The 25,301-nt window shown below is 32.1% G+C and overlaps 3 protein-coding genes across 14 annotated transcripts in view; 1 reads left to right on the top strand and 2 right to left on the bottom strand.

Moving 5' to 3' along the window:
* Positions 1 to 6: 6 nt before the first annotated feature.
* LOC148609963 (uncharacterized) lies at positions 7 to 5,849 on the top strand. Of its 2 annotated transcripts, none has more exons than XM_088541610.1 (5): positions 7 to 82; positions 464 to 639; positions 1,358 to 1,444; positions 1,727 to 1,954; positions 5,603 to 5,849. In XM_088541610.1, exons 2-5 carry the CDS (start codon positions 464 to 466, stop codon positions 5,796 to 5,798), a joined length of 687 nt encoding a protein of 228 aa, XP_088397736.1. In that variant the 5' UTR covers positions 7 to 82; the 3' UTR covers positions 5,799 to 5,849. The 2 variants fall into 2 exon arrangements, with proteins under 2 accessions (XP_088397736.1, XP_088397737.1); XM_088541611.1 differs by having other exon boundaries at positions 43 to 87.
* Positions 5,850 to 8,457: 2,608 nt separating this feature from the next.
* LOC148609962 (neutral amino acid transporter A-like) lies at positions 8,458 to 23,424 on the bottom strand. The gene is made up of 10 exons (XM_088543164.1): positions 23,277 to 23,424; positions 14,792 to 14,914; positions 13,659 to 13,740; positions 12,827 to 12,869; positions 12,453 to 12,582; positions 12,116 to 12,242; positions 10,449 to 10,682; positions 10,020 to 10,217; positions 9,609 to 9,743; positions 8,458 to 8,859 (listed from the first exon to the last, which is right to left on the bottom strand). Exons 1-10 carry the CDS (start codon positions 23,422 to 23,424, stop codon positions 8,640 to 8,642), a joined length of 1,440 nt encoding a protein of 479 aa, XP_088399290.1. The 3' UTR covers positions 8,458 to 8,639.
* The window catches only part of LOC148609961 (uncharacterized), a 57,023-nt gene continuing 54,997 nt past the window's right edge, over positions 23,276 to 25,301 (bottom strand). For 9 of the 11 annotated variants that reach the window (XM_088541581.1, XM_088541580.1, XM_088541584.1 and 6 more), the window contains one exon: positions 23,276 to 23,414. The gene's annotated coding sequence lies outside the window, so the exon portion shown is untranslated. The other 2 variants (XM_088541583.1, XM_088541582.1) reach the window with 2 other exon arrangements.

Below are 25,301 nucleotides of genomic sequence, written 5' to 3'. Positions count from 1 at the left end.
AATAATAATCCGATTTAAATAGAGAGTATATATAAACATACCTTAATAAATATATTTGCATAATTACCCAGAACTGCAAAAGGTAAGGTAAACAATTTTATTTGATTTTCATTTGAGAGAATATACCGAATGAAATATTTTTGACATATATGTTTGTATATCGTTGTGTTTGTCTGTTTTCCATGTCTGGTATTTGTTCCGGAGATTATATTCTTTTTATTTCCGCTAAAATCTTGGTTCCCTGGATTACACTTTTGAAGGCAGTGAACTTGGATTGTGATAATGGTCTTTTAATGACATAATCGATTGTTCACACGTCTTTTGATTTTGATTTTTTTTATTTAAAAATGAAACAAGTTATTTCCTTTTCAGTCACTATACTCTGTATGACTTCCTCATATTTATTCTTTGAACAGTTTTACCTTTTCTTAATAATTGCAATCTATAATCTGAACTCTTGCAGATGTTACGACCATTCATACTTTTGTCTTTAATGGCAACGGCTTTTGCTGCCAAAAAGACATTCTTAGCTAAAGCCCCAGAAAGTGAAAAGGGTCCACCTTCTCTGAAATGTATACCCCGTAAGGAAAGGCCTTTTGCAGACATAAAGGACGGCGGTCTGAAAGGGAGCTACCCAAAGTTTGTAAATTTTGTTACTATATGTATATATACATGCTATTGTACTACAATTTCTTGCAAAACACACCTTACCTGTGAATCTCTTTTTAGAGTGCGCTTAACATATGATCACAATGCACGTTATTATGATGCAAAATTATTATTTTCCTCCAATAATACAATATAAATAAACAAACAATAAATAAATATTCAAAGAAATCAAAACATTCTTAATCTAGTTTTGTTTCTAATAATAATCAACCTAAGTCTTCACATATACATGATGGACTCAAATTTTAAACTCCATATTTTATATTCGTGTTGGTTAAATTCGAAGACATTGAGTAGGACTTTAAGCCTTAAATAATACGTCAATTTCTAGAAAAAGATACGAAAAAACACCATTAAATATACAAAATATTATCAATTTCCTACATTTCTTATCCTATACTAAGTTTTTGTTTATTGGGAGGCTATTTTGTTCATTGTAAAGAACTACGTGGTGAACTCGTATATTTCATAACAATTAATCAAAGTAGAAAAGCAATTTTAATAGACACTACTTTATTACAAACAGGAAACTGGAAGTCGTATCATATATACAACGTTTAACTGACTACTGCTATCTTTTTTTTAACAATAGACTAATGATGAAAATTCGAATGTATTTACACATTAATAAAGTAGGAGTTTATCGATAGTTCAAAGAAATCCCAAAGTAATTAAAAGTTTATTTCAGGGCGGCAATCTCAAAAGCAAAGAAAAGTGACAAAAGCTTTAAGTCAGGATTTTCGGCTGCAAGAATAGATTTGTGTGGTTGTTATAGGTAATTTACGAACTTTTTATGTATTCATGTATGACAAAAAAAATGGCAAAAAAAAGAAGAAAAAAGGAAAAACAAAAAAACAATGAAAGTAGAATTCATTCTATGTTTCAGATAGTATTATTTCGATGCAACGTTTTTAAATGCATCGCATGTTGCAAACATATTTTATTAACCATAAACTTATGCAAAGTTGATTTGATATTTACAGTATTTTGAATAAATTTACTCATTATGATGCGATAGAGTAGTTGATATTAATTGTTTGGTCTGATATTTTTACAGAAGACCAAGACCCCCAATCGATCTTGCAGGAGTCGCTGGACCAAAAGGACCTGATGGACCATCATCACCACCATCACCCCCATCTCCAATTCCGTTTGGATTTTTTAAAGACACTTGCCCTGCTGTTAGATCCGTGTTCACTTTCCCGAGAAGTCAATTTTATCTTGGAGAGCGATGCTGGGTTTTAAGACCATGGGCTGGGCTAAGTTGTCCATACCGACGTTGCATGTATGTATTTAATGCATTTATATTCATTGAAAAAAATATTAATGTAGTAGTTTACACCATGCAATTTAAGAAATTGAGAAGCTACGTTATGTTTTTTTCGTTATTGCATTGAATTTTTAAAATTTAACATTAAATCGATCATTATGTTCATCATAGTTACGTTGCTAATGGTTAAGTCAAAATATCGGCAGTAACATTTTACAAAAGGCCTTAGAGTAAACTAAACCGTACGTTGTTTTATACATAACAAGTTACGAATGAAAGAAATAAATAACATTTTTAAAAAAAAATAATGACTAGTAGGCTCACCTGATATGAACAGGTATAAAGACACTATCAAAAACAAAATATAGTTTATTCCTTAAGTAAACTATATCACTGTGGACGTAGTTTTTTTTATACTCTTATCATGGCCGTGATCATATAGTACATGAGAGTTGTATTTTTTTACATTGATCATGAAGGTGATCAGTGAAAAATCTTAAATTTATGAACCATGATCATTTAATGATCTCAGATGGCGGCCACCATTTTCAATTTTTAGTAGGGAGGGATTACCACTTTCCTGCCTATCTATTCAAATACCTAGCTCATTAGGGACAATTCAACCTTTGGTTTTGTGAGACGAGGGTGGTGTTGTTTCTCCAAAAAAAGATGGTACAACTAGATATAAGTATATTTTTCTTTGTAAAAATAATTCCAAATCATCTTCCACATATACAAAAGATGTTTTCAAAATGCTGGAATTTTTTATCGACAACATATTTGTTCAGTGTGATGACTGCGTTTTTCAACAAACGATTGACATTCCAACGAGAACAAATTGTGCTCCTCTACTTGCTGACCTGTTCCTTCACTATTATGAGGATAATCCGAAAGACAAAATATCGTTTAGCTAGATCCTTTGATCTAATTTTCCCGTTTATTAATGATGAATTGTCTTTAAACAATCCTGGTTTCGAGGATTTGATACATCACATATATCCAAAAGAACATTACAAAATAGGATATTACTAAACTTGGAGATTGATGGTTAAAGAAAACTATTAACCAAACTTTACGACAAACGTGATGACTTTTCATTCAGAATTGATTGCCAAATTCCTTTCATTTGTGGTAACATCCCTTCAGCACCTGCGTATGGAGTTTTCACACTATAGATCATATAATAATTACGCAGACTTTTGTTCGCACCAGACTTCTTACAATTATGCTTCTGGAACAGGGTAATGTTTCTACAAGATTGAAGCCATATTTACAGAGTATAATGGTCGTCATCATGAACTCGGAGATCGTTACGGCGTATCCATCTGTGCCATATAAACTGATATGCTCAATGTGTCATTGTTTTCCTTAATTCTTTCGTCTACCCCGAACTTGACTGTTTAATGAGCAACTTGGTAGGTGTTTGTAGAAAAAGCAGGATAGGCTTACCCTAACAATGCAATTGGTCCATGCTCCCAGGTTTTAGTGGCGGCCGAGTTCACGTTTGTAACATTCTATGTATTATTTTAGTTATTTTATATTCTTAGTTGTGATTGTCTGTTTTCCGTGTCTGGAATTTGTCCCTAAATAACATTCTTTTGATTTCCGCTAAAATCCTGATTCCCTTGATTATTGTTTGAAAGCTTGATCAGGAAAAACTTGATACAACATCCTGTACATATCTTTTAGACCTTAGATTTCCTCTGTGTCTTTTGCAATATGCTCACAAGTGTCATCATATCTAATTTCATACATTCATCCTCTTCAATAAATTAAATAGGTAATAGCAGTAATCAAAAGAATGTAATCCAGGGACAAAGACCAGAAAAGGAAACAGACATACACAACAAAAACGTAAAGTAACTAAAATCATATATACAAAGTAATAAAAGCAAATGAAAAACTCGGACTCCACTAAAAACTGAGAGTATGGACCAGGTGCACCGGTAGGATAAGCGTCCTAATGCACGTAAAATGCACCCTAAGATTCGTCAATGATTTTAATAAATTGAGATTATTCCGCAAAAAATAATACTTTTGTAATTCATATAAACCTTTTTTCAGATTAAGTACAATGTACGCTAATGGGATATCAGAAATCAGAATAGACGCTAAATAAGTTTGAAACATAAAATTGAGATTGTCATTTGGCAGGATATTAGTTTTGAGATGCAGTGAAACATGATGTCTCAACTGAATTTCTGTTAGACTGCAAAATTTGTTCTCTTAAGACAGATGGTCGGCTTACATAGGTTCAAGTATATTCAAACACTTGTAAAAATACTTATAAAATTCATGGTTTAGACAGGCTCACGGTTTATATAAAGTTCATTTGAGTCAAGGTTTTCTATAATATTAGACATTGAGATATCAAAAGAAGAGATTAAACTGCAACTCACATTGATCTATTGACTGATATATGTTTCCGTGCAGTTTCAATGCTTTTATAAAATATATCAACTGGAGTAGTATAATACATAAGAGTGGATTACTGCATGTGGTTTGCAGAAACGAAGTACAAAATACTACCATACATGTACAAAACAAATACTAATCAAGGAAACAAAGGTTATAGCGGTAATCAAAACAATGTAATTCAAGGACAAAGACCAGACATGGTAAACAGACATACACAACAAAGAACATAAAGTAACTAATATCATACATACAAAGTAACAAAAGTAAATGAGCAACTCGGACTCCACTAAAAACTGGGACCATGGATCAGGTGCAGCGGTAGGCTACACAATGGAGATCACGATATTCATTAAATGTGATTTTTAAAGAAAATCAAGATTTTGTTTGACAATATTGATCCTAAATGTGTCTCCTGACTTAAATTAACATTTAGTTAATTTAGTTTGAGGAAGTGTTATCGTTTTTGTATCGGTTTTAACATGCATGTTTCTGCCCGTGTGGTGACAAAAGAATACCCCCCTTAAGCTTGTCGTAAAAGGCGGCTTAATAATGCTCCGAACCCTGGCTTGGGGCTAGGGCGCTCTGCCCACAGAGCGACCGGGTTGTGTGCCCCAGGTGGTGGAATAGGGTACCCCTGGTGTGTTACATAGTCGTGAATGTGTTGGGAAAGACGCCACGTTCCTCGCACATTAAAGAACCCTTTTGTGGTATTCTTTCGGAATAAGAACGAGTTAGCTCCGCCATAGGAGGCTTAATTGCCCGACTCTACCAAACTTTCCCTTTTTCCCTATATCACAATTTGTCGACCCCATTATCCTTGTGTCTCATCCCATATTTCATTTTATCATCATTTCGTGTTCATTTTATCATCCATTTTCCTTTCATGATTGATTGATTAATTTATTGTTGAGATTTAACGTCCGAGCAGCAATATTTCAGCTATATTCACACTGGCACACAACTCAGTGTCTCTGTTGGCAGGGCACCTAGCCCCAGGCTAGGTTTCTGAGCATTAGTTAGACGCCTTTTACGGCAAGCTTAGCGCTGCTGCAGGCCTATTCTATTGACACTCGGACCTGCAAAGGGCCATTTCACGTTCATCGCCTGGATATAGCTGAAAAGCTAAAATACTGCTGCTCTAGCGTTAAACACCAACAATCAATCAATCAATCAATCTGACTTTTCTCATTTTGCCTGAATCTTATAAACAGTTACACTTAAAAATTGTTCTTGTTTACTTTTTAGAAATCCTTGGACCAAATGTGATGGTGTAAGACCTTCTATCTTCCCATTTGTGACACAATGCAGACACACCAATATCAAATATAGGTTCTACTACATATGGTGTCCACGAAAACAGCGAGTTTATCGACGATATGTCCGTCTCCCTCAATGTTGTTCATGTATGTATCTCAGATGTTTAGGAGGACCTATTGGTTAATTGCGATGTCTTTGTAGAAAATATAGCACAAATAAACCTTATTTTATTACAGACTTTTCATATGTTTTGCGTACGCGATTGAACTAATGAAAAAAAAACAATGAAACAAAACAAATCAAGGATATTCAGTATAATAGAATATCCATTACATTTATTTCTTTATAGTGGGTTCGAAATATGTTAAAGGGAGGATATAGTACACTAATTTTGGTGTAAATAGTTAAACTTCAAAGAGGTATTCAGCTTCTACTAATATACAATATTCGACAACTTGTGCACGAAGAGAAAGTAGTTTATTACAATGACATAAATCCAGTCTTTAATAGACATGCATTTCTATAAGTGTAAATTGGCGTGAACGAAAATAATAATGCATTTTACTGATACGAGATTTTCTCCATTAGTAAAAAAAAACCTGAAAAATGATCGCAACAACATAACTTTGTACAGTTTGAAACTTTAGGTGTTAATTCAAATACAATCATCACATTATTTAACAAAGAATTTTTTATACATTGCTAAAGAAATATTGCTCTAAACATATCTGTGCTAATACTTCTGATAAAGTCATATTTCTTAGATTGAAACGTCTGATACAGTACATTAATTAAAGTTTATCCCACTTTTTAATACAATATCCTTTTGCTTATCAATAATCGAATAAATTGGGTTAAACAAAACAGTTATGCGTGCATTATCTGATATAATATCACCTATCTATTGTGAAACTAAACTTGCGCGGACTTTTGGTATCGTGCTAGACGTCTTATAATTAGGGTTCTGGAACAGGGATATGTTGGTACAATATTTTAGTTATTACTACAAAAGTTTGATGGTCGTCACCATGAACTCGTAGATCGTTATGGAATATACAACTGCACCATGAAAAGAACCGATTTGCCTACAGTGTCACAGTTCCTTTTCTTTTTCATTTACCCGCACTTGACTATTTATGACCGTGAAATTTCATAAACAAAATTGAAGTCATCACTACAAATGTTTTATGATTGTCAACATGAACTCGTGGATCGTTACGGTGTATCCATCTGTGCCATGGAAACTGATTGGTTCAACGTGTCATAGCTTTCCTTCTCTCTTTCTTCTTCTATGAACTTGACTTTTTATGAGCAACTCGGTGGGTGTTTCTAGAAAAAGCAGGGGACGCTTAGCCTACCGGTGCACCTTGTCCATGCTCTCAGTTTTTTAGTGGAGTCCGAGTTGCTCATTTGCTTTTGTTACTTTGTATGTATGATTTTAGTCACTTAATGTTCTTTGTTGTGTATGTCTGTTTTCCATATCTGGTCTTTGTATCTGGATTACATTTTTTTGATTACCACTATAACTTTGGTGCCTTCTACTACTCTTTCAGGTCTTATCGGTGGTATATATTTTGTTGATTACAATTGCTTAGTTGTTCCAATGAAATGAATTTGAAATCCTATTCGATGCACTTACCTGAATCAGTATTAAGTGTGACACTGCCCTAAGCAACCAACACCGATAAATAAATAGACGACGTCTGATCCTTGAATAATCAATACAATATTTGAACAACTTCTCTATCTTCACGAAATCGCAAAAAAGATAAACTACATCTTTAAGTACAGTAAAATCTGTCACACTAAACAGGAAATTAAGATCGAACATTTATCAAAATAACTGAACAACTATCCATATTAATTCAAAGACAAAATTTGAAATCAACCCATCCATCAGAGTTGCGATTTGCGACGTAATTCGGCGGACTGATTACATGATGGACAAGATGATTCAATTATTTCAATGCCATAATAATAATAATAATAAGTGTTCGTAAAAACTGTTCGGGAAAACAGTAACCAAGCCAAAGTAACTAGTGCAGTAAAGAATAAAACAATAAGATTAGTTTTGTATCAAATATTCAACATACATATCAATATTTCATATAGTTTTGCATAGCTTGAAAATATATGAATATAAATATATTTTTTATACAGAAATTAAGCTATATTTGACCGGATAAAAAACAAATAAAAGTTAAAAAAAAAAGATGATGCATATACTGTACAAAATGTTTTTGTTTTTACTTTTTTTAAATTCTGATATAGTCTGATTCAATACATGGTTCACTAAGTTGAGGTATTGCAAGATATAAAACTGTTGATACATTGTAGTACTCGAATTGTTCGAATATATCGTACCTGCTTGTTTAGTGAAAAAAATGTCTATTTCTTAATTTAAACAACTAATATCGTAGCAGAGTGTGATCTATTGTTATAAGATATATATTAATTTCAAATAAAGTTCGCAAATACACCAACCAAAAAGGTATGAAGAAACTACCATTTCCTTTACCATGTTTTTTTTTCCAATCAAATTAAATGGTATAGTTAAAGATTACGTTTCAGTAAAAATCACTACATCATTTTATTGTCTTTGGTCTCTTCTTTTTTATAAAAGTAAAAGAGGTGCACATTGTACTTTTCTCCACTTTTCCATCGATAGTCTCTTTTTTTATTTTGTTGAAGTAACTTTTGTTATTTCAGTGACATTTTGTGCATGATATAGGTTGTTTCCTTCATTTATTTTCTAAGCGTTATTTGTCTTAAATAAGTGCATCTAGCTAAGAGAATTGCTAATTGATAAGTTACCAGTAAACAGAAAAAGACTTGTGCGCGTATAGTTTGCATAGTTTGAAGTTTTATTAAATAAAATATTCGCGTTTGTTGCAATGATAAATTGAATAAAAATAACAGTGATAAATACGGTTAAGCAATTATGTTCAATCTTATAATTTTGTATATATCTTAGTCTGCACACTTTTTTCATTAAAGTCGTCATCACATAACTTTTCATTCTTATCTAAACTAAGGCGTGTTTTTCATCAAGCTCCTTTTCAGGTGCATTTTCCTGTCCATTATGATTTAACATTGGAATCGTCGTTATGTCTTCTAATTGAACGTCAAAGTCCATTTCGGTGTCTTCGTGGGGTGTATTCTTGAGTGTGGATTCACAAAGTTTATCCGTTACAGCGCTTGTTAGACATTGAAAGTAGATGTTGACAATTGATCTCATCCTGTCTCTGAAACCAGAAATATATCATTGATATTTCTAACAGGGGAACAAATTCGTTTTCTTAAACTTTGAAGTTTGGATCGATGAATAATTTTAAAACGTCAAATTATATCATATTGTGACGTTACTTTCATCACTATTTCATCTCGCATGTTGATGAGATAAGGGAACGTCACTATTATTTCTTTCTCATTATATAGGTCTGAGAATGGAAACAAATGTGTCAGGTTTAAAAATATATGAAACAAGAATAACAAATTAGAATCAAGTAATAAACGTCTTTTTACTATCTCTGTACAGTAAACGTTCACTTAACATGAACTAGTTTTGTCATACATGTGATAAATAAACTTATCTGGAAAATCTAGTGAACAACAACTCCAGCAGTATGAAATAATATAATTGAACGACAACATGGAAATCTTACACAAATAATTTAAAGCATGACATGATTGAAACATTACGTACAAAGAACGAAAAGTTATGAACAACCCAGATTCCATTAACAACTAGGATCATCGGCCAGATGCATTGATAAGGTAAGCGTCTTATGATTTTTGGAAATACCCATACAGGAAATTATGCATACGCGACTAGAGAGAAATATTTTGTCATTTCTTTATTTTTTTTCTATTTTTTTAAACGATATTTTAGAACAACAAGCTGTAACAAAACATATAGAAGCAATAGTGAAAACCTAAGTCAAGTGCTTTCCTTAAAAGCGCCAAACAATCGAAAAAGAAGATAAACACTTACGAAAACCAATCGAATGCAAATAAAAGGGATGCTGCTTCCGGTGATATACCAATAGCAGACAACAAAACGATGATGGTAACCAACGCACCGCTTGGTATTGACGGGACTGCCAATGACATCATTGTGATTAGTACTCTGTGGATATAGATTCAAGAAGGAAAACAACTGATTTACTCTTAAAAATTAAAATGATGTGAATGGATATGTAAAAATTGGTCAGTTTTATTTTTATAGTTTATGACGTAGCAGTGATTTGATAACTTATATAACAAAACACGTGTCTACAATGTAGATAAATTCAACAACTGTAAAATCAAATATATCATTTATAAGTAATTTTTCTTAATATTTAAGGATAGTCACGCTTAATGACACTTAAAACAAAGGTCAACAAAAAATATCATAACCTACATTATGAGGACGATGGACGCAGGATTTTGATCTTGGCTTTCCAACTGTGAAATAAACACACATGATGCAGACAAGAAAATGCAGCTTCCAGTTCGTCCAATGGCAGCACACAAAGGAACAATAAATCTCGTGACCCGACGATCCACATTGTTTGGCTCATTTTCAAGTTTTACTAGAGACAGTGGCATGGCAATTGTCCTGCGGAAGAATTTGTGTAAGACAAAATTTAAGGTGGTAGACCTAGGGTAAATCAGTTATATGTTTGTATCATGTATCATATTCAATTTCATCAAAGCCTATCAAGCATTCATTTAAAACGGGATGAAGTTAATCCAAGTAACTTCTCTGATAACATGAAATTGATGTAAAATTTATAATCGAACTTTAACTCCATTTTGCATAACAATTTATTTTTTAGTGATAACTTACGTCAAAGTTGTAGCTAGAACTATAAGCATTGGTTCCGTTAGCGATGCCATAAACTTTAAAGGATTCTTCCGAACTATGATGAAGTAGATAAGCGGATGGAGTATGAACAGAGCTATAGCAAGGCCCAGCATGAAGGTGCCAATATACATTCCAACTTTAGTAAAACTTTCTCCGATGTCAGCAGCACCTGCGACCACTTTCATTATTAAACTTGCCACACCAATTGGCGTAGACCTAACATATATAAATTCGGTTATATAGAATATGTCTTATTTAATGTATTTAATAAAATTAATTTCCATTTATTTCATTTATAAAATAACAAGAAAAAATCTTTAGAGGGAATCTTACGATTTGCGATAAACACAACCATGCTCATCTGTTTTGGATTTATAAAGTATAGATGCATATGCATCTCATATCATTAAGTTACCATTGCTTAAGTCAACAAGAGGCTCACCTGGTTAAAGTTTGTCTTTAAAGAGCAATAAATTTTACAAGGACTTGTTCAATAATTTTGACTCAGAAGATATTGGTAGGACTTATTATAAGGATCATTTCAGAAATGAAAAGTTTCTTTCTATTATAGTTTTCAAGATATTGGCTGAAAACTCTAAAAACAACAAAAAAACATTTTTATCTTTCAAGGCAGTAATTCTTACAAAGAGTCGCCTGACAACTTTGATCCCCTTGTAATGTTGAAGGCCTTATAATAAGGATCATTTAAGTACTTGAAAGCGTTTGGTTAAACCTAATGGTTTTGGAGATATATGTCTTGCCCCTTTGTTCTATTTTAGTAACGGTGGCCATGTTTTTACACAGACAAGTAATCCCCACATCAGTCATCTGCAGGATATCCCAAGGAACATTCTATCGGTTTTGGAGATATATGCAAAAAAAGTACTGTATAACCCCTATGTTCTATTTTTATAAACGCGGTCATGTTTTTCGACGAACCAAAAATCCGCAAATCATTCCAAGCAGTATACTCCAAGGTACATTCATTCTAAATTTGATGCCAATTGGTAAAGTAGTGAAATACATCAAAGATAACAAAAAATGTCGAAAAATGACAAATACTCCAACATGGCTCAACGGATTAAAACGAAAATTTGACCATACATAGATCTTAATATGCTAAAGTACTTTTATCCATGTCAGAATTTGAATAAATTTAACGGTTTTGGAGGTTCATGCGAAAAAGTACACTTTAAACCCTATGTTCTATTTTCAGTAACGAACTTAAGTTGCCCTTTTTTAGCACACCTGGCCGAAAGCCAGTTCAGGTATTACCATCACTTGGCATCCGTCGTCGTCGTCGTCGTCATTGTCATTGTCGTTAACCATTTTTCAAATCTCTTCTTTGACATTACTTGACCAATTTGGTATGAATGTTTCTAGGGATATCCTGCATAGAACTGATGTGGGGAATTTTGATTCAAATTTTTATCCAAGTGTGCTAAAAAAGGGCAATAAATTCAAACAGTACAATGTTTTATAGATTACATTATATCAACTTATAATTGAAATTGAAAGCAATTATAGATATTTGTTTAATTGTCATATGTATTAAGTTGTTCTCTTGGAATTATTTAAACGCCTGGTCATCGCAAAGATATTTGTAGTCATATAACACCAGGTTAATTTTGGATATATAAATGTTTTACCATAAGAGTTTGTCCAACAACAACAAGACAATGTCTGTTGCAGCACGAAAGAACTTCAGGAATGGCCGTCCGGACTTGCCCGCAGCTGATGTGGCCATTCCAAACAATAAGCTTATTATCAGTAAACCTTCAAAAGCAAATATACGTGCATTTCAAAAAACTTAAATGAACAAAAACCTAAGAATTTTTGTTTTCTACTTGATAAATAATTGAACTTTAAAGCGAATGATTCTATTAAATATAGTGCAAAGTATGACAGAGTGCAAGTTTAATATCTTTTTTCCGCACTTCAAAAAATAGTGATGTATTTTTAGAGAATAGGTTAAGAATATATTACCTAGCATGTTAGTCGTGGAACCCTTGCCTAAATACTTGTCTTTGATAAAAGTTACCATTTCCTCTGAATATGTGCCATTAGAGTCTGTAATGTTCTTAAAATGTTTGTCTGTGACGTATTTGGTTATAGTCTGAAAAAATAGCATTAGCTATGAGTCTGTTATCCCCAAGTCCTAATTTGGGACATTTCATTTTGAATTTTGCCATAAATACAGGTTATCAGATCTTATGTTAAAACAAAGTGCATACGTGTGAGTGTTCCTGTGTTTGGAGATGCATGAACTATCTTTTTTCCCTAGGTAGAACCTGAATTCCGACTTTCATTTTTAAGAAATGTACAAATTATGTAATAAACATTTTATCGGTAAAACTTACAACTTGAAATGTTGATGCCACTAAGTTTTCTGGAAGAAGGTTTCTGAAAATACACACAATTAACAAGGCTGCCAATTTAGGGGAGTCAGTCACTATACAGACAAACTGGCAATTTGATTAGAGGTTTACTTAAGAATCATCATATAAATTTGAAATGTTTATCCATTATAAAATAAAATGCAAGTACAATATTTTAAAATATCATATTATGTACGAAAATATCAATTATAATTTCAACAGTTGGAAAATAAATGGCATAAATCGATAAAGACTGGATTTTACTGAAAAATATTTGTACTGTCATTTTTTACTTCAGATTACTGTATAATTAGTCATACAGTTTTCAATATGTCAGCAATATATCACTGAGGTTATCACAAGAAATATGGTTTTATCAATACATGTGGAAGTTGGACACATGACAAATTAAAATAGAAACCATTAAAGGTAATTATGAATTCATGTTTGCTGGTTTAAAAATTATATAAAAAGAATATATGTTGTGCATTGGCTCAGATAAGCAAAAACAATAATAATGAATAAGTCGACAATAGCCTCATTTAGAAGGTGAATACAAATTAAATAAAGATTAAATACAAATAAAACGCATCGAATAACAGAAAGTTTTTCGAAAATTTGGACCCCAGTCTCTGTTTTTTTTTCACAGGATTTATTGGTATACTTTACATAAAATATAACTTTGTTATAAGATGATAAGATACTTTTACGAAACTTTGAAGTTTCTAAAAGAATTTAGTAAATAGTTTTAGTGCATAGTTGTCAATAAAGAATAATCAATAATATCCAATTTGTTTTGTTTTTAACAAATTACCTGAGTAAATCAGCAAATACATCTTCAGTCTGTATATTGACTTCTTTAAGTTGGCTAGCGTTAGCGTCTGTGGCCCGCCCTCCTATACACATTTACAAAGAGTAGTCAAAGGAACCAAGGTTATAGAGGCAATCAAAAGAATGCAATCCAGGGACAAAGACCAGACATGGTAAACAGACACACACAACAACGAACATAAAGTAACTAAAATCATACACATAAAATAACAAAAGCAAATGAGCAACCCGGACTCCACCAAAACTAGACACATGGACCAGGTACACCGATAGGGTAAGCGTCCTCTGCTATTCTAGAAACACCCGCCGAGTTGCTCATGAAAATTCAAGTCCGGGATAGACAAACGAGGAAAATGAAAACTATGACCCGTTGAATAAATCAGTTTTCATGGTGCAGATGGATACACCATAACGATCCACGAGTTCATGATGACGACCATAAAACTTCTGTAGTGATGACTTCAATCTTGTAACATAACACTGATCCAGAAGCCTATTAGTTAGAGTTCTAGCGCGATACAAAAAGTCTGCGTAGTTTCGGCAAGCTCTGGCATAACGTATGAGTTGTGATACGAACACTCCATACGCAGGTGTTGAAGGGATGTTGCCACAGATGAAAGGAAAGTTGACAATTCTGAATGAAAAGTCATTACGTTTGTCGTAAAGTTTGGTCAATAGTTTTCCTTTACCATCAACTTCTAAGTGTAGGTCAAGATATGAGGCTGACCTTACAGCCTCTGTAATATCCTTCATCTCAAGTTCTTTGGGTAGATGTATCAAATCCCCAAAATTAGGATTGTTTAAAGATAATACGTCATCTACCTAAGGGAAACACTTAATGAAGACCATTTTTACATAAGGCTTTACTCTTTATCACGTCGTTTTCTAATATAAGTATCATTATCATTTCTGTTATATATAAGTAGAGAGAGATACTTGTTTTTCGAAACTTAAAAAGTACATGTAGGTAACAAAAGTGATTGAATTCATATTTGATGCATCTTTAAATTTATTTGTTTAATGCATGTACCACCTGGATGTTTTCTTTGTTTTAAACAATACCTGATGATTCATAAATGCTTTATTTTACACAAATTTTGAAAATTATTAATTTACCTGGATTGATAAATACACACAATATGGCACCGAGTAATGTCCCGATAAAATTGGTAGCCAGGATAAAAGCCAAACCAACCATGCTTATTTTCCCGTTAGATTTGGGGTCCAATGAAGATGTACCTACAATTAACGAAGAATTATTATCAGTAAAGTTACTTCTTTTATTACAAATAGAAATCTTTACATTTACATTCATAACCTGAATGGAGCGAACTTCCTATGATGAAATCGATATTTATTATAAACATCTTGATGATTTTTTTTGTAATGATTTATAAATATTTATCCTGCAATGAGGTTATTTGTTAAACGAACAAAGGTATACGGTTATTTTTTGCTGTATCCGTACATTAGCAGGATATCGACTTTCTAGTGCACAAATTTCACCCCTGAAATCTACTGCCATATACCAAACAGAAACAACTCAGCTTCCACCTTCCTCGCGAAATTCGAAACTTTAATGTTCTTAAAATCGACTGTGCAACTTTCAAAATATTTGTATTTATTGTTCATTTTACTTATTTTTCTCTTGGAATTAAATAAATTTTGATACACTGCTTATTATCTTCAAACAGCTTTGACGGATTATATGGTGCGGATTGAATTTCAATGTTTACTGAGTCATGCGCCATGCGTATTAATTTTTTTTCTTCCGGTTTAACGATCGGGGCTCCTCAGGGGATATGCATTTTAAATTTTATTTTAAAAATGTACGCATGCACAAAACTATTAATATAACAGGATAAAAACAATATAGGTACATTGTCGAAAATTATTGAAGATGTGTGTTCGGCTTGGAACAGGGGAAATCTTCAATAACTTTCGACAATGTACCTATATTGTATATGTGATGTGAAATGAATAAACATGAATAACAGGCATTATTTTAGTTTATTTCTTTTTAGTCAATGAACAATAAGAATGTTTAATGAGATATGCAAACGGAGCAATGGCAATGAGGCAATCGGGTAAGGGTACAATTTTGAATGAGGAACTGGAAAGAGTGTTCATCATTAAGAACTGTTAAGGATAAAAACGGGTTTGTAATATTTTTTTGAAACACTTTTAACAGGAAAACAAAAAGTAGAATTTTAAGCTTATTAAAACGTTTGCATTGGTGTGTAATAAACAGTGTTTGCTTGGGAATGGCGATACAGTCCCTGTATTGGATAAACTGCCAACTTGCCCCTTACCCTATTGCACCATGTCCAATTCCCTATTACCCATTTCCCCATTGCCCCATTGCACATAGACCAATTCCCCATTGCCCCATTGCACAAAGACCGATTCTCCATAGCCCCATGCCCTATTGCATTGCCTCTTTCCCATTGCCCATTGATCAATCCCCCATTTCTCTCTGAAAATGAAAGTAAATGTTTCATAGATATATCATGCGTTAAATTAAGCTATGTGGCAATACCGAAACTTACAATAAGTATTGTCACTACTCCGAGCTGATTGATTAACTACTTCAAAATATATTAAAAATATAAATACATGTGCATTTGAGAATTGTGATCGAATTAAGTTTTAAAATGATTTTGATGAGTGCCAAGGCTACATCGGTTTTCAAAGGCCCCGGTGTAGCAAAAACATTGTCAAGTATGTTGTCGTACCAGCAGACAAAGCCCAAAATAACATTGTTTTTGTCTGCAAAACGTTTTACATCCAATGTTTAGTAGCAGAGGTAGACGTAGAACATAATAGCAGTGATAAGACCTATAGTGCTACCACACTCTCCAAAGAAGAGATATAAATCTGTGGTATCCTCGTTTGGTCTCTCTACCAAGGACGATGATTGTTATTTACCGTCTATGTACTGGATTTCTAAACTCCACAAGAATCCATACAAACAAAGTTTCATAGCTGGATCTGCACAATTTACCACCAAACCTCTTACAAAACTTTTAACTTCTATACTCACAACTGTTAACGAGGGTCTGCAGTCCTACCACAACACTTGTTACTACCGTAGTGGTATTAATTCAATGTGGATACTGAAAATTTCGAATGATCTTTTGGAGACAATCAGTTCAAGACTATTATCTGAATATAATAGCATTAAAAACTGACTTTTCAACACTGTATACTTCTATTCCCCATACTCAGTTCAAATCCCGACTTAAAAACATTATACATCGCTGTTTTTCAAAAAAAAAATGGTACACCTAGATACAAACATTTAGTTCTTGGTAGAGATTCCTCATACTCTGTAAGAAATAATTCCAAATCATCTTCCAAATATACAGAGGAGGATGTTTACAACATGCTGGAATTTTTAATCGACAACATATTTGTCCAGTGTGGTGGACGTATTTTTCAACAAACGGTCGGCATTCCAATGGGGACAAATTGTGTTCCTTTACTTTCTGACCTATTCATTCACTCTTATAAGGCTGACTTTATAGCTGATCTCATCCGAAAGAAAGAATATCGTTAATCTCTGTTTCCGCTATATAGATGGCGTTTTATCTTTAAACAATCCTAATTTCGGGGATTTGATACATCGCATCTACCCAAAAAATTAGAGATAAAGGATACTACAGACACTGTAAAGTCAGCCTCATACCTTGACCTACACTTAGAAATCGATGGTATAGGAAAACTATTGACCAAACTTTACGACAAATGTAATTACTTTTCATTGAAAATTGTCAACATTCCTTTCATCTGTGGCAACATCCCTTCAGCACATGTGTATGGAGTGTTCATATCACAACTCATACGTTATGCCAGAGCTTGCCGAAACTACGCAGACTTTTTGTATCGCGCTAAAACTCTAACAAATAGGCTTCTGTAACAGGGTTATGTTGCTACAAGATTGAAGTCATCACTACAGAAGTTTTATGGTCGTCATCATGAACTCGTGGATCGTTATGGATATCTATCTGCTGAAAACTGATTTATTCAACGGGTCATAGTTTTCCTTTCCTCTTTTGTCTACCCTGGACTTGACTTTTTATGAGCAACTCGGCGGGTGTTTCTATAATAGCAGAGGACGCTTACCCTACCTGTGCACCTTGTGCATGCTTGGTTTTTTTGGTGGAGTCCCCGAGTTTCTCAATTGCTTTTGTTACTTTGTATGTATGACTTTAGTTACTGTGTGTTCTTTGTTGTGTATGTCTGTTTTCCATGTCTGGTCCCTGGATTGTATTCCTTTGATTATCGCTATTTAGATTTAAAATGGGAACCGTTCATTTCAAATTGACAAGTGATGTACCGGTTGCATGTTTATTTATCCAATTTGTTAATTGATGTATTATGAATTTTTTAAACTACTAAAATAATCATTCATATCAATTCAAAAGTTTTAGTAAAAGAAACCCAATGTTCTATTAATATAGTAGATGTGCTAAATGCGAGTATAATTTCTAAACAAAATGACATATTTCTGCCAATTGTACGGGTGCGAATCTAATTTCAAATAATGCTCTAATATCATTGTTGAAAATGTTAAATGTGTCCATTTTCATGTCACGTTAGTGACTGGGACACATATATTTCAGACCAATTTCTCAAAAAAAGCAAATTTCTCCGAATTTTATGGGTAAGAACACTTTCAATTTTAATAATGGTCCAAATTTTTTCTATAAGATATTAAGAATGGAAATATTAGTATTGTGTTGGTAGTTGCGACATTTATATCTTAATCCATATTCTAACAAAAGCACATATTTTCTGCAAATATTATGGGTACAAGCAGATTTAGTTTTAATAATGGTCTGATACAATTGTTAAAAATGTTATATTGGTCTATTTTTGTGACATGAGGGTGACTGCGACACTAATATTTCAGTCTAGTTTGTAAAATATTACATATTTGTATGGGTACAAACACTAAACTATTGTATAATATGATAACATTGTCAAAATAAGTATCATGTGGGTGGAAGCAATACATATATTTCGGACCAAATTCTTCAACGTTAAATAAATTTGTGAACACTTGCGATTTCCTGAATGGTCTAATATCATTGTTTAAAATGTTAAAATTGTCAAAATATGGATCAAATGTGTGACTGTGATACATACATTTCAGTCTCAATTTAGAAAAAAATTAACATATTTCTGAAAATTGGAAGAGTGCGAAGTTTCAATTTCAATAATGGTCCAAAATTATTGCATACAATATTAAATATGGCGATATTAGTATTGTGTCGCTGGCTGCAATGATTATACTTCAGTCCAAAAAAGTTTTAAAATTACATAATTTTTTTTTCAAATTTTATGGTTGCAAACATTTTAAATTTCAATAATGATCTGATATTATTGTTTAAATGTTAAAATTATTAAGAAATGGCAACAACACATGTAACTCATGATAATTTAATTTGATTTGTAACAAAAGTTCTAATAGGTTAGTTATCTTTGTCCAAACCAGGTTATTTGCAAAATCTAACTTGGTACCATGACGTCAATCCGCGTTTCAGATCATCTAAAACACAATAACGTTTTAATAACGATTTATTTAAGAATCAATTAAGGGTGTACTGGTTTTTTGCGTTGAGGTAGTCAAAATGTATCAACCGCAACGCACAAAAATGTTTTATCAGATATTTTCTGTCCTACTCAACACTTAGATTTGTTTTGGTACTTTGAGACTGCCTATTCCAACGCATCATTGTGTTGAATTAGACAATCTGTGTTTTTAATGAACATTTTAGATGATAATATGGTCAAAATATGACTTAAACAAAATCAACGTTTTAGTAGACATAATTTGTTTTCTTCAATTTTGACTGTGTATGGTAACTACAGTCACTATTTAAGGCAGCAGTTACAATTAAAACTTTCAAATTAACCGCTTTATAGGTGTAAACTGCCGGAAACAAGGTAATTTCGTTTAACCTGTTAAAAATAGAATTATTACTTAAATATCTGAAAAATGTGTGCTTACTTGGCAAACACAACTTTTTTCAGTTTATCCATTAATATGACGAGAATGGAAATGGTGAAATTGTGAAAGATACAACATCCTACCGGGATGAAAAAAGTAAGCTCAAGGCCACTTTTTGGTCTCAAATGAATGACGAGGAACCCATACACTACAAATACTACATACTGATGTTAGAATATCCTGACAGGCGCAAAATAACGTGGAAACATTGATGCAAAAAGTACGATTTGTTTTTATTAATTCTCCTAAATCGGGTAAACAATTTGATTCTACCAAGTTTTCCTTAGCAGAAAGGTTTAGCGCTTCGACAATTTAGTGTCTTATAGCATGTGGCCTAAAAACCCAGTTAGCAAAATCACTCGCAAAATTTCTAGTTTTCTGAGATATAAATGAAGTTGCATAACAACCGATATACTCTGGAACGTCATTTTTACACATAATTGAATGCTATACCAGCTCGTGGGTCTCTTTTGTTTGCATTAAATCATCTGTTAAGACGAAATATATGAAAATTCTGTTATAAAATTTAAGGTTTTCAATTTTTTTGTTTTTAAATCAGTCTGTTTGTAAACACCACTTGTCTTATGTAACCATGAAGTTGCTCTCCTTTTGAATGTGACTTAAAGAGGTAAACATGGGACAAGGGACTTAATCCTTAAAATCAGTAACTTGTTTGTATCTTATTCAATATCACCAAAGCCTATCAAGCTTTCCTTTGAACGGAATGAAATCTGTCCATGTTACTTTTATGCTTACATGAGATTGATGTAAATTGGTGAATACAAACATTTCAATGATTTGTAAGAGGGGTGTTTCTTATCCTAGGTCTACCTCCTTCAGACTGGTTTAATTCTAATACTGATATTTCACATACAGAAACAAATCATGAAGTGTTTTATGCGAAACATATTCCCAGTTGTATTTTTAACAGTTTGGTTTTTGTTGAATTATGATTTAAACAAGTATTTCCAAATTCACAACTGTACGAGTTTTTTTTAAATTAATTTGGATTGTGTATATCCTTAATCAACGCTATACATAAATGAACGCAAACTAAACTTTAAGACCCACAAACGCATTATGATACTGTAAGGCTAACACGGAGTAAATTTCAACCTAACAATAGTTTTATTTCATTATAATGTAAACCGGGATTTGTCTGTTTTACAGGTAGATGAATCAGAATATATGTTCAAATAACTTATTTTCGGAGAACAGACCTAAGGGTTATTTTTCAAGATTCTTGTACTTTCTATGTAGTTTATGTACTTCTTATCGTTTCAGTTAATCAGAAATTAAAATTCAAAAAGTTGAAAATCTAAGATATCTTACGAATGAAAATGATTTGACCTGTAGCATCTACAACCAAGATCTTCCTTCCATGCATAATTTCTTTATACTTGTGACCATGCATAATTTCTTTATACTTTTGAAATGATACCTTTTCTATGTATTATTACGAAGGAAATTCTCTTAAATATGCGTCATTTATTTTATTCTCAAGCCTATGGTTTAAATGAACTGTGTATGTTATTGTTTACTTCAGTGAATTGTTACTGAACAATTGAAGGCCATTCGTTTTAAATTACACACCTTGAATGTAGGCCATGAACAGTTTCTGTGACAATATTAGGGTGAAGTGTTTAACTTATTAAACTGCTTACGGGTAATGGACATTTGCTTCTTATTCAATAATACATGGTGCTCCTATGTTAGTGTGAAGAGGAGATCACAAACAGGTTGCAAAATGAAAATTTAAAGGCAATGATGTCTAACAATGTTTGTTTCGTCCTATTGGAATTTATGATTCTCATACTTAAAGAGTAATTTAGGGTGATTAGTGTAAATCAGACCTGATAACAACAGTTTTAAAACAATTAGGTAAATGTTAGTATGCATAATCAACTTGACATTTTGCGTTTATCAAACCTTAGAATACAAATAAAATCTATGTATTTCATTGGGGCATATTAAAATAATCTGAAACATGTACGTCAGAAACCAATCCATTTAACAGAATGGAAAGTCTGAAGTAATTTCAATGAATTTAATCTTAAATTTTACTATTGTTTTCAGTTAATTAAAAAAAAATCTCATCGCGTTGTCATAGTGATAAGTCATTTCAAACTATGTTTCACCTTATTTCCAATTCTTACAGAGACAGATACTTATTTTAAATAGATAATTGTATTTACCTGAAATGATTGACGAGGATATTAGAGGAACAATCATCATCTTGATCGTATTAAGGTATAGTTCTCCTGGCATACCTGAAATTTGTAAAAAAAAAAAAAAAAAAAAAAAAAAAGTATAATTCACAAATACCCTTTTCGGACACATGTAAAACAAGAAAAATATCGAAAAAGATTTTTTTTATTTACTTTACATTATGTTTTAAAACGAAATTAATAATTCATTTATGTGTTCCTATTAACAGCACTCAGAAAAAAAATGTCGAAACAGCAAGTCTACCATGAAGCGTTTTTTTTTAAATAAGTATCGTAATAAAAAAAAATATAAACTAAAACTATTATTGACGAGTGTCTTGTTAAAAATGAAAATAACAACCCGGTGACAGGTAGCTGAAAGGTACATGTATATTGTCTTTTAACGGACACCTGCGAAACAATTGATCTATATTAAATGACAGGTATACACAACTAAATGGACACCAGTACTCTAGTGTATTAATATGTTGATTGTATGTATGAATCAAGAATAAAGGAAAACACAAACCTAAAATATTGTTTACCTAGCGGTGTACTATAGCATATTCAAGGATAACTTTACATAAAAGCACAGTTGTAACCAAAAGTAAACATTTAGTTTTTTTACAACTTTTCGGGGTGAACTTTATGCAAATTCTATAATTTTATACATCTAATATATTATTTGTAAGAGAGAGAAAAACGTATACTGTTTTTAATTTCAAGTTTGATTGGCAAAAGGAAAAGCAAACTGAATTTCATATGTAACATCTGTTATGAGAAATATCCTTTGTTTAAAAAAAACCCATTAAATTTGATTTTAGAATATACTTTCTCAAAAGAATTTATTCATTCCATTACATATGAAAATAATATTAAAAGAAATGTAAATATCTTCTAGTGTTTTTTCCTTGTTAACTATAATCTACCTTGCTCTTTCTGGATTTCCTATATTACGTTAAACACAACGACGATACGTTGAAGGAATTGTTTTTTGTTTTTTGTTTTTGTGTTTTATTTTCTTGTTTTGTTTTGTTTATTTTATTTATTTTTTTTTATTTGCAAAGCCGACCAACGTACATAAACATTCTATTGCAGATTAGTATTTTCCTACCATGAATGGTTCACTATTGCCGAATCGAAAGTTTATTGGTGTCTGAACCGTGACCTATAATCAGATCTTTTATAGTTTCTATCAGTTGGAATAATTTCTTATGAGAGTATTCCTTGCATTGCATTTTAATATACACGCGTCTTATAGGTATTATTTAACCATATTAAAATTCATATTTAGGAATATTATAGATTCTCTTTTATTAACAGTGTTTTTTATCACAAGAGTCGGCTAACTTGTAAAAGCATGATATAAAAGACTCACCTATCCACATCAGGGCATCCTTTGTTGGTTGCAAGCTACGAACAGCAAATCCAATAGTAAATCCAATAATTGCTCCAAATAGAGTTAAAGTCACCAATAAGTTAGACTTTAGGAGAGCCACACACTTTTGCTTGTCTCCTATAGCCATTATAGAAGTAAATAAAATAAACTCCTTTCCAATATTATAATTCCTGAATGAATTAAACTGGTTTGTATTACATTTTTGTTATTTAAACCATCCAATCGTGCTTGTTTAGTCTTTCAAAAATAGAAGAATTTAATACCTTCATCTTGTGACATTTGATCCATTTAATTGACATGTATATAGTGATGGTGTGTCACTTTAGTCCAATCACGTTGTTTGTTGTTATCTACTAAATGACCGACCCCAGAAACGTATCGTTTATTTACAACACCAACTCAATATCTTGCGCTATACATTGTTAAAGTTTACTAAACATTTGGTCTGGCAAAATGAAAGATCTAGTACCCATCTACTTTCTCTTTCCCTAATACTTTAGTCCCCAGCAAACATCTGCAAAATTTCTATCAAATCACTTTATACTTCATTTACACTGAATTTGAGTAAAATAATTTGACTTTTATACAATATTTTTTGTTGATAAAAGGTTTTATAATGGAACGTGATAGGTACATACTTTTATCCATTTTCGGCATGAAGAAACCCTTTTCTACCCACGTTAACTGTAACTGTATAACTTAATCAAGATAGGTGCCATATTTGAAAAGGGAACGCGTGTATTATCAGTGAGAAACTGTTAATACACTTAATAGCACTAGATTGTCAGCAGGACAATTTTTTAGGTGATAGAATTTAGTAATTGTACCCGAATTAATGTTAAAGAAGTACGTTCTAAAACATATAAAATTCTTTTATAAAGTTCTTTAAAATTACCAATCCATGTTAACTTCTGAAATTTTTAATAATCAAAGTGATTCTTGGTGAAGAAAATTCACCGAACAAACAATGTTTTTTGTATACATATACTATATCATTACGTAACTATAGACCATTCCTAATTCAGATCTGTATTTATGAGCTTCATTTATATCCCACTTTAATCAACTAAATTCTTCTAAATAAGGAATTCTTACAAAGTACAAACTTCAAACACAATCTTTATCATTCATTTTCAGGTACAACAACCGAAAAACAAACTAAAACTGGTTATGTTTGGTGTAGCTGTTTCTGAATCAGATATAAAAGTGAATAAGGGTTTTTGTGATATGTATAAATCATCTGCTGTCTAATTTTAAAGCAGACTACTACTTACATGTATAATTTTTCCTGCATTATTTAATTAATGTGTATTATATCCGTCATTTTTATATTTGGCTAAGTTTATTTTGCGTTCTCTCAAACGGTAACAGGACAACAAATCTTTTGACGAGATATTTCTGATACAATAAATTACTTTGATTAAAAAAATATCCAAAAGAAATCGTGTCAAACAAATAAAAACAATACAAAACTACAAACTCAATGGTAGCAGTCTACATTCATCCCGTTTAGATCCCCTGGTACATTTAACTAATGTTTTGAAAGCATATTAGCTTTCAATGATGTAAAACTCGATTGCTAGCAAAAAAGAAAGCTGATCCATTCACGAAATCAAGCCTATCGTAAATATAAGTGAAAAGAATTCGTTTTTACTCCCTACGTACATGACACTCATAATTATTTGTGTTCACGATTCATGTTACAAAATATGATCTAGAAGTTTAACACATTTTGTCTTCTCACACACTAACTGTTATCAAAACATGAACAATATTATTCTGATGAAGATAAAAAAAAATTATTGTGTAACTAATTTTGTTTTTATTTCATAGATAAGGAGTTTGAAGTGTTTCACGTCTACTTGCTTTCACTTATACCAACGGCAAATAATAATATTGCTTCTCATCTCCTTGACAACTCTACATGTAATATATGTAATATTTTGTCGTCGTAAGATATAAACGTTGATCGTATGTAGCACCCTTAAACTAGAAATACTTTGA

This window comes from Perna viridis, chromosome 8 (genome assembly GCF_037379345.1).
Source record: "Perna viridis isolate PV_CMFRI_1.1 ecotype Kerala chromosome 8, ASM3737934v1, whole genome shotgun sequence".
Classification (NCBI taxonomy): Eukaryota; Metazoa; Mollusca; class Bivalvia; order Mytilida; family Mytilidae; genus Perna; species Perna viridis.
This window is presented reverse-complemented; position numbering and strand designations above follow the sequence as displayed.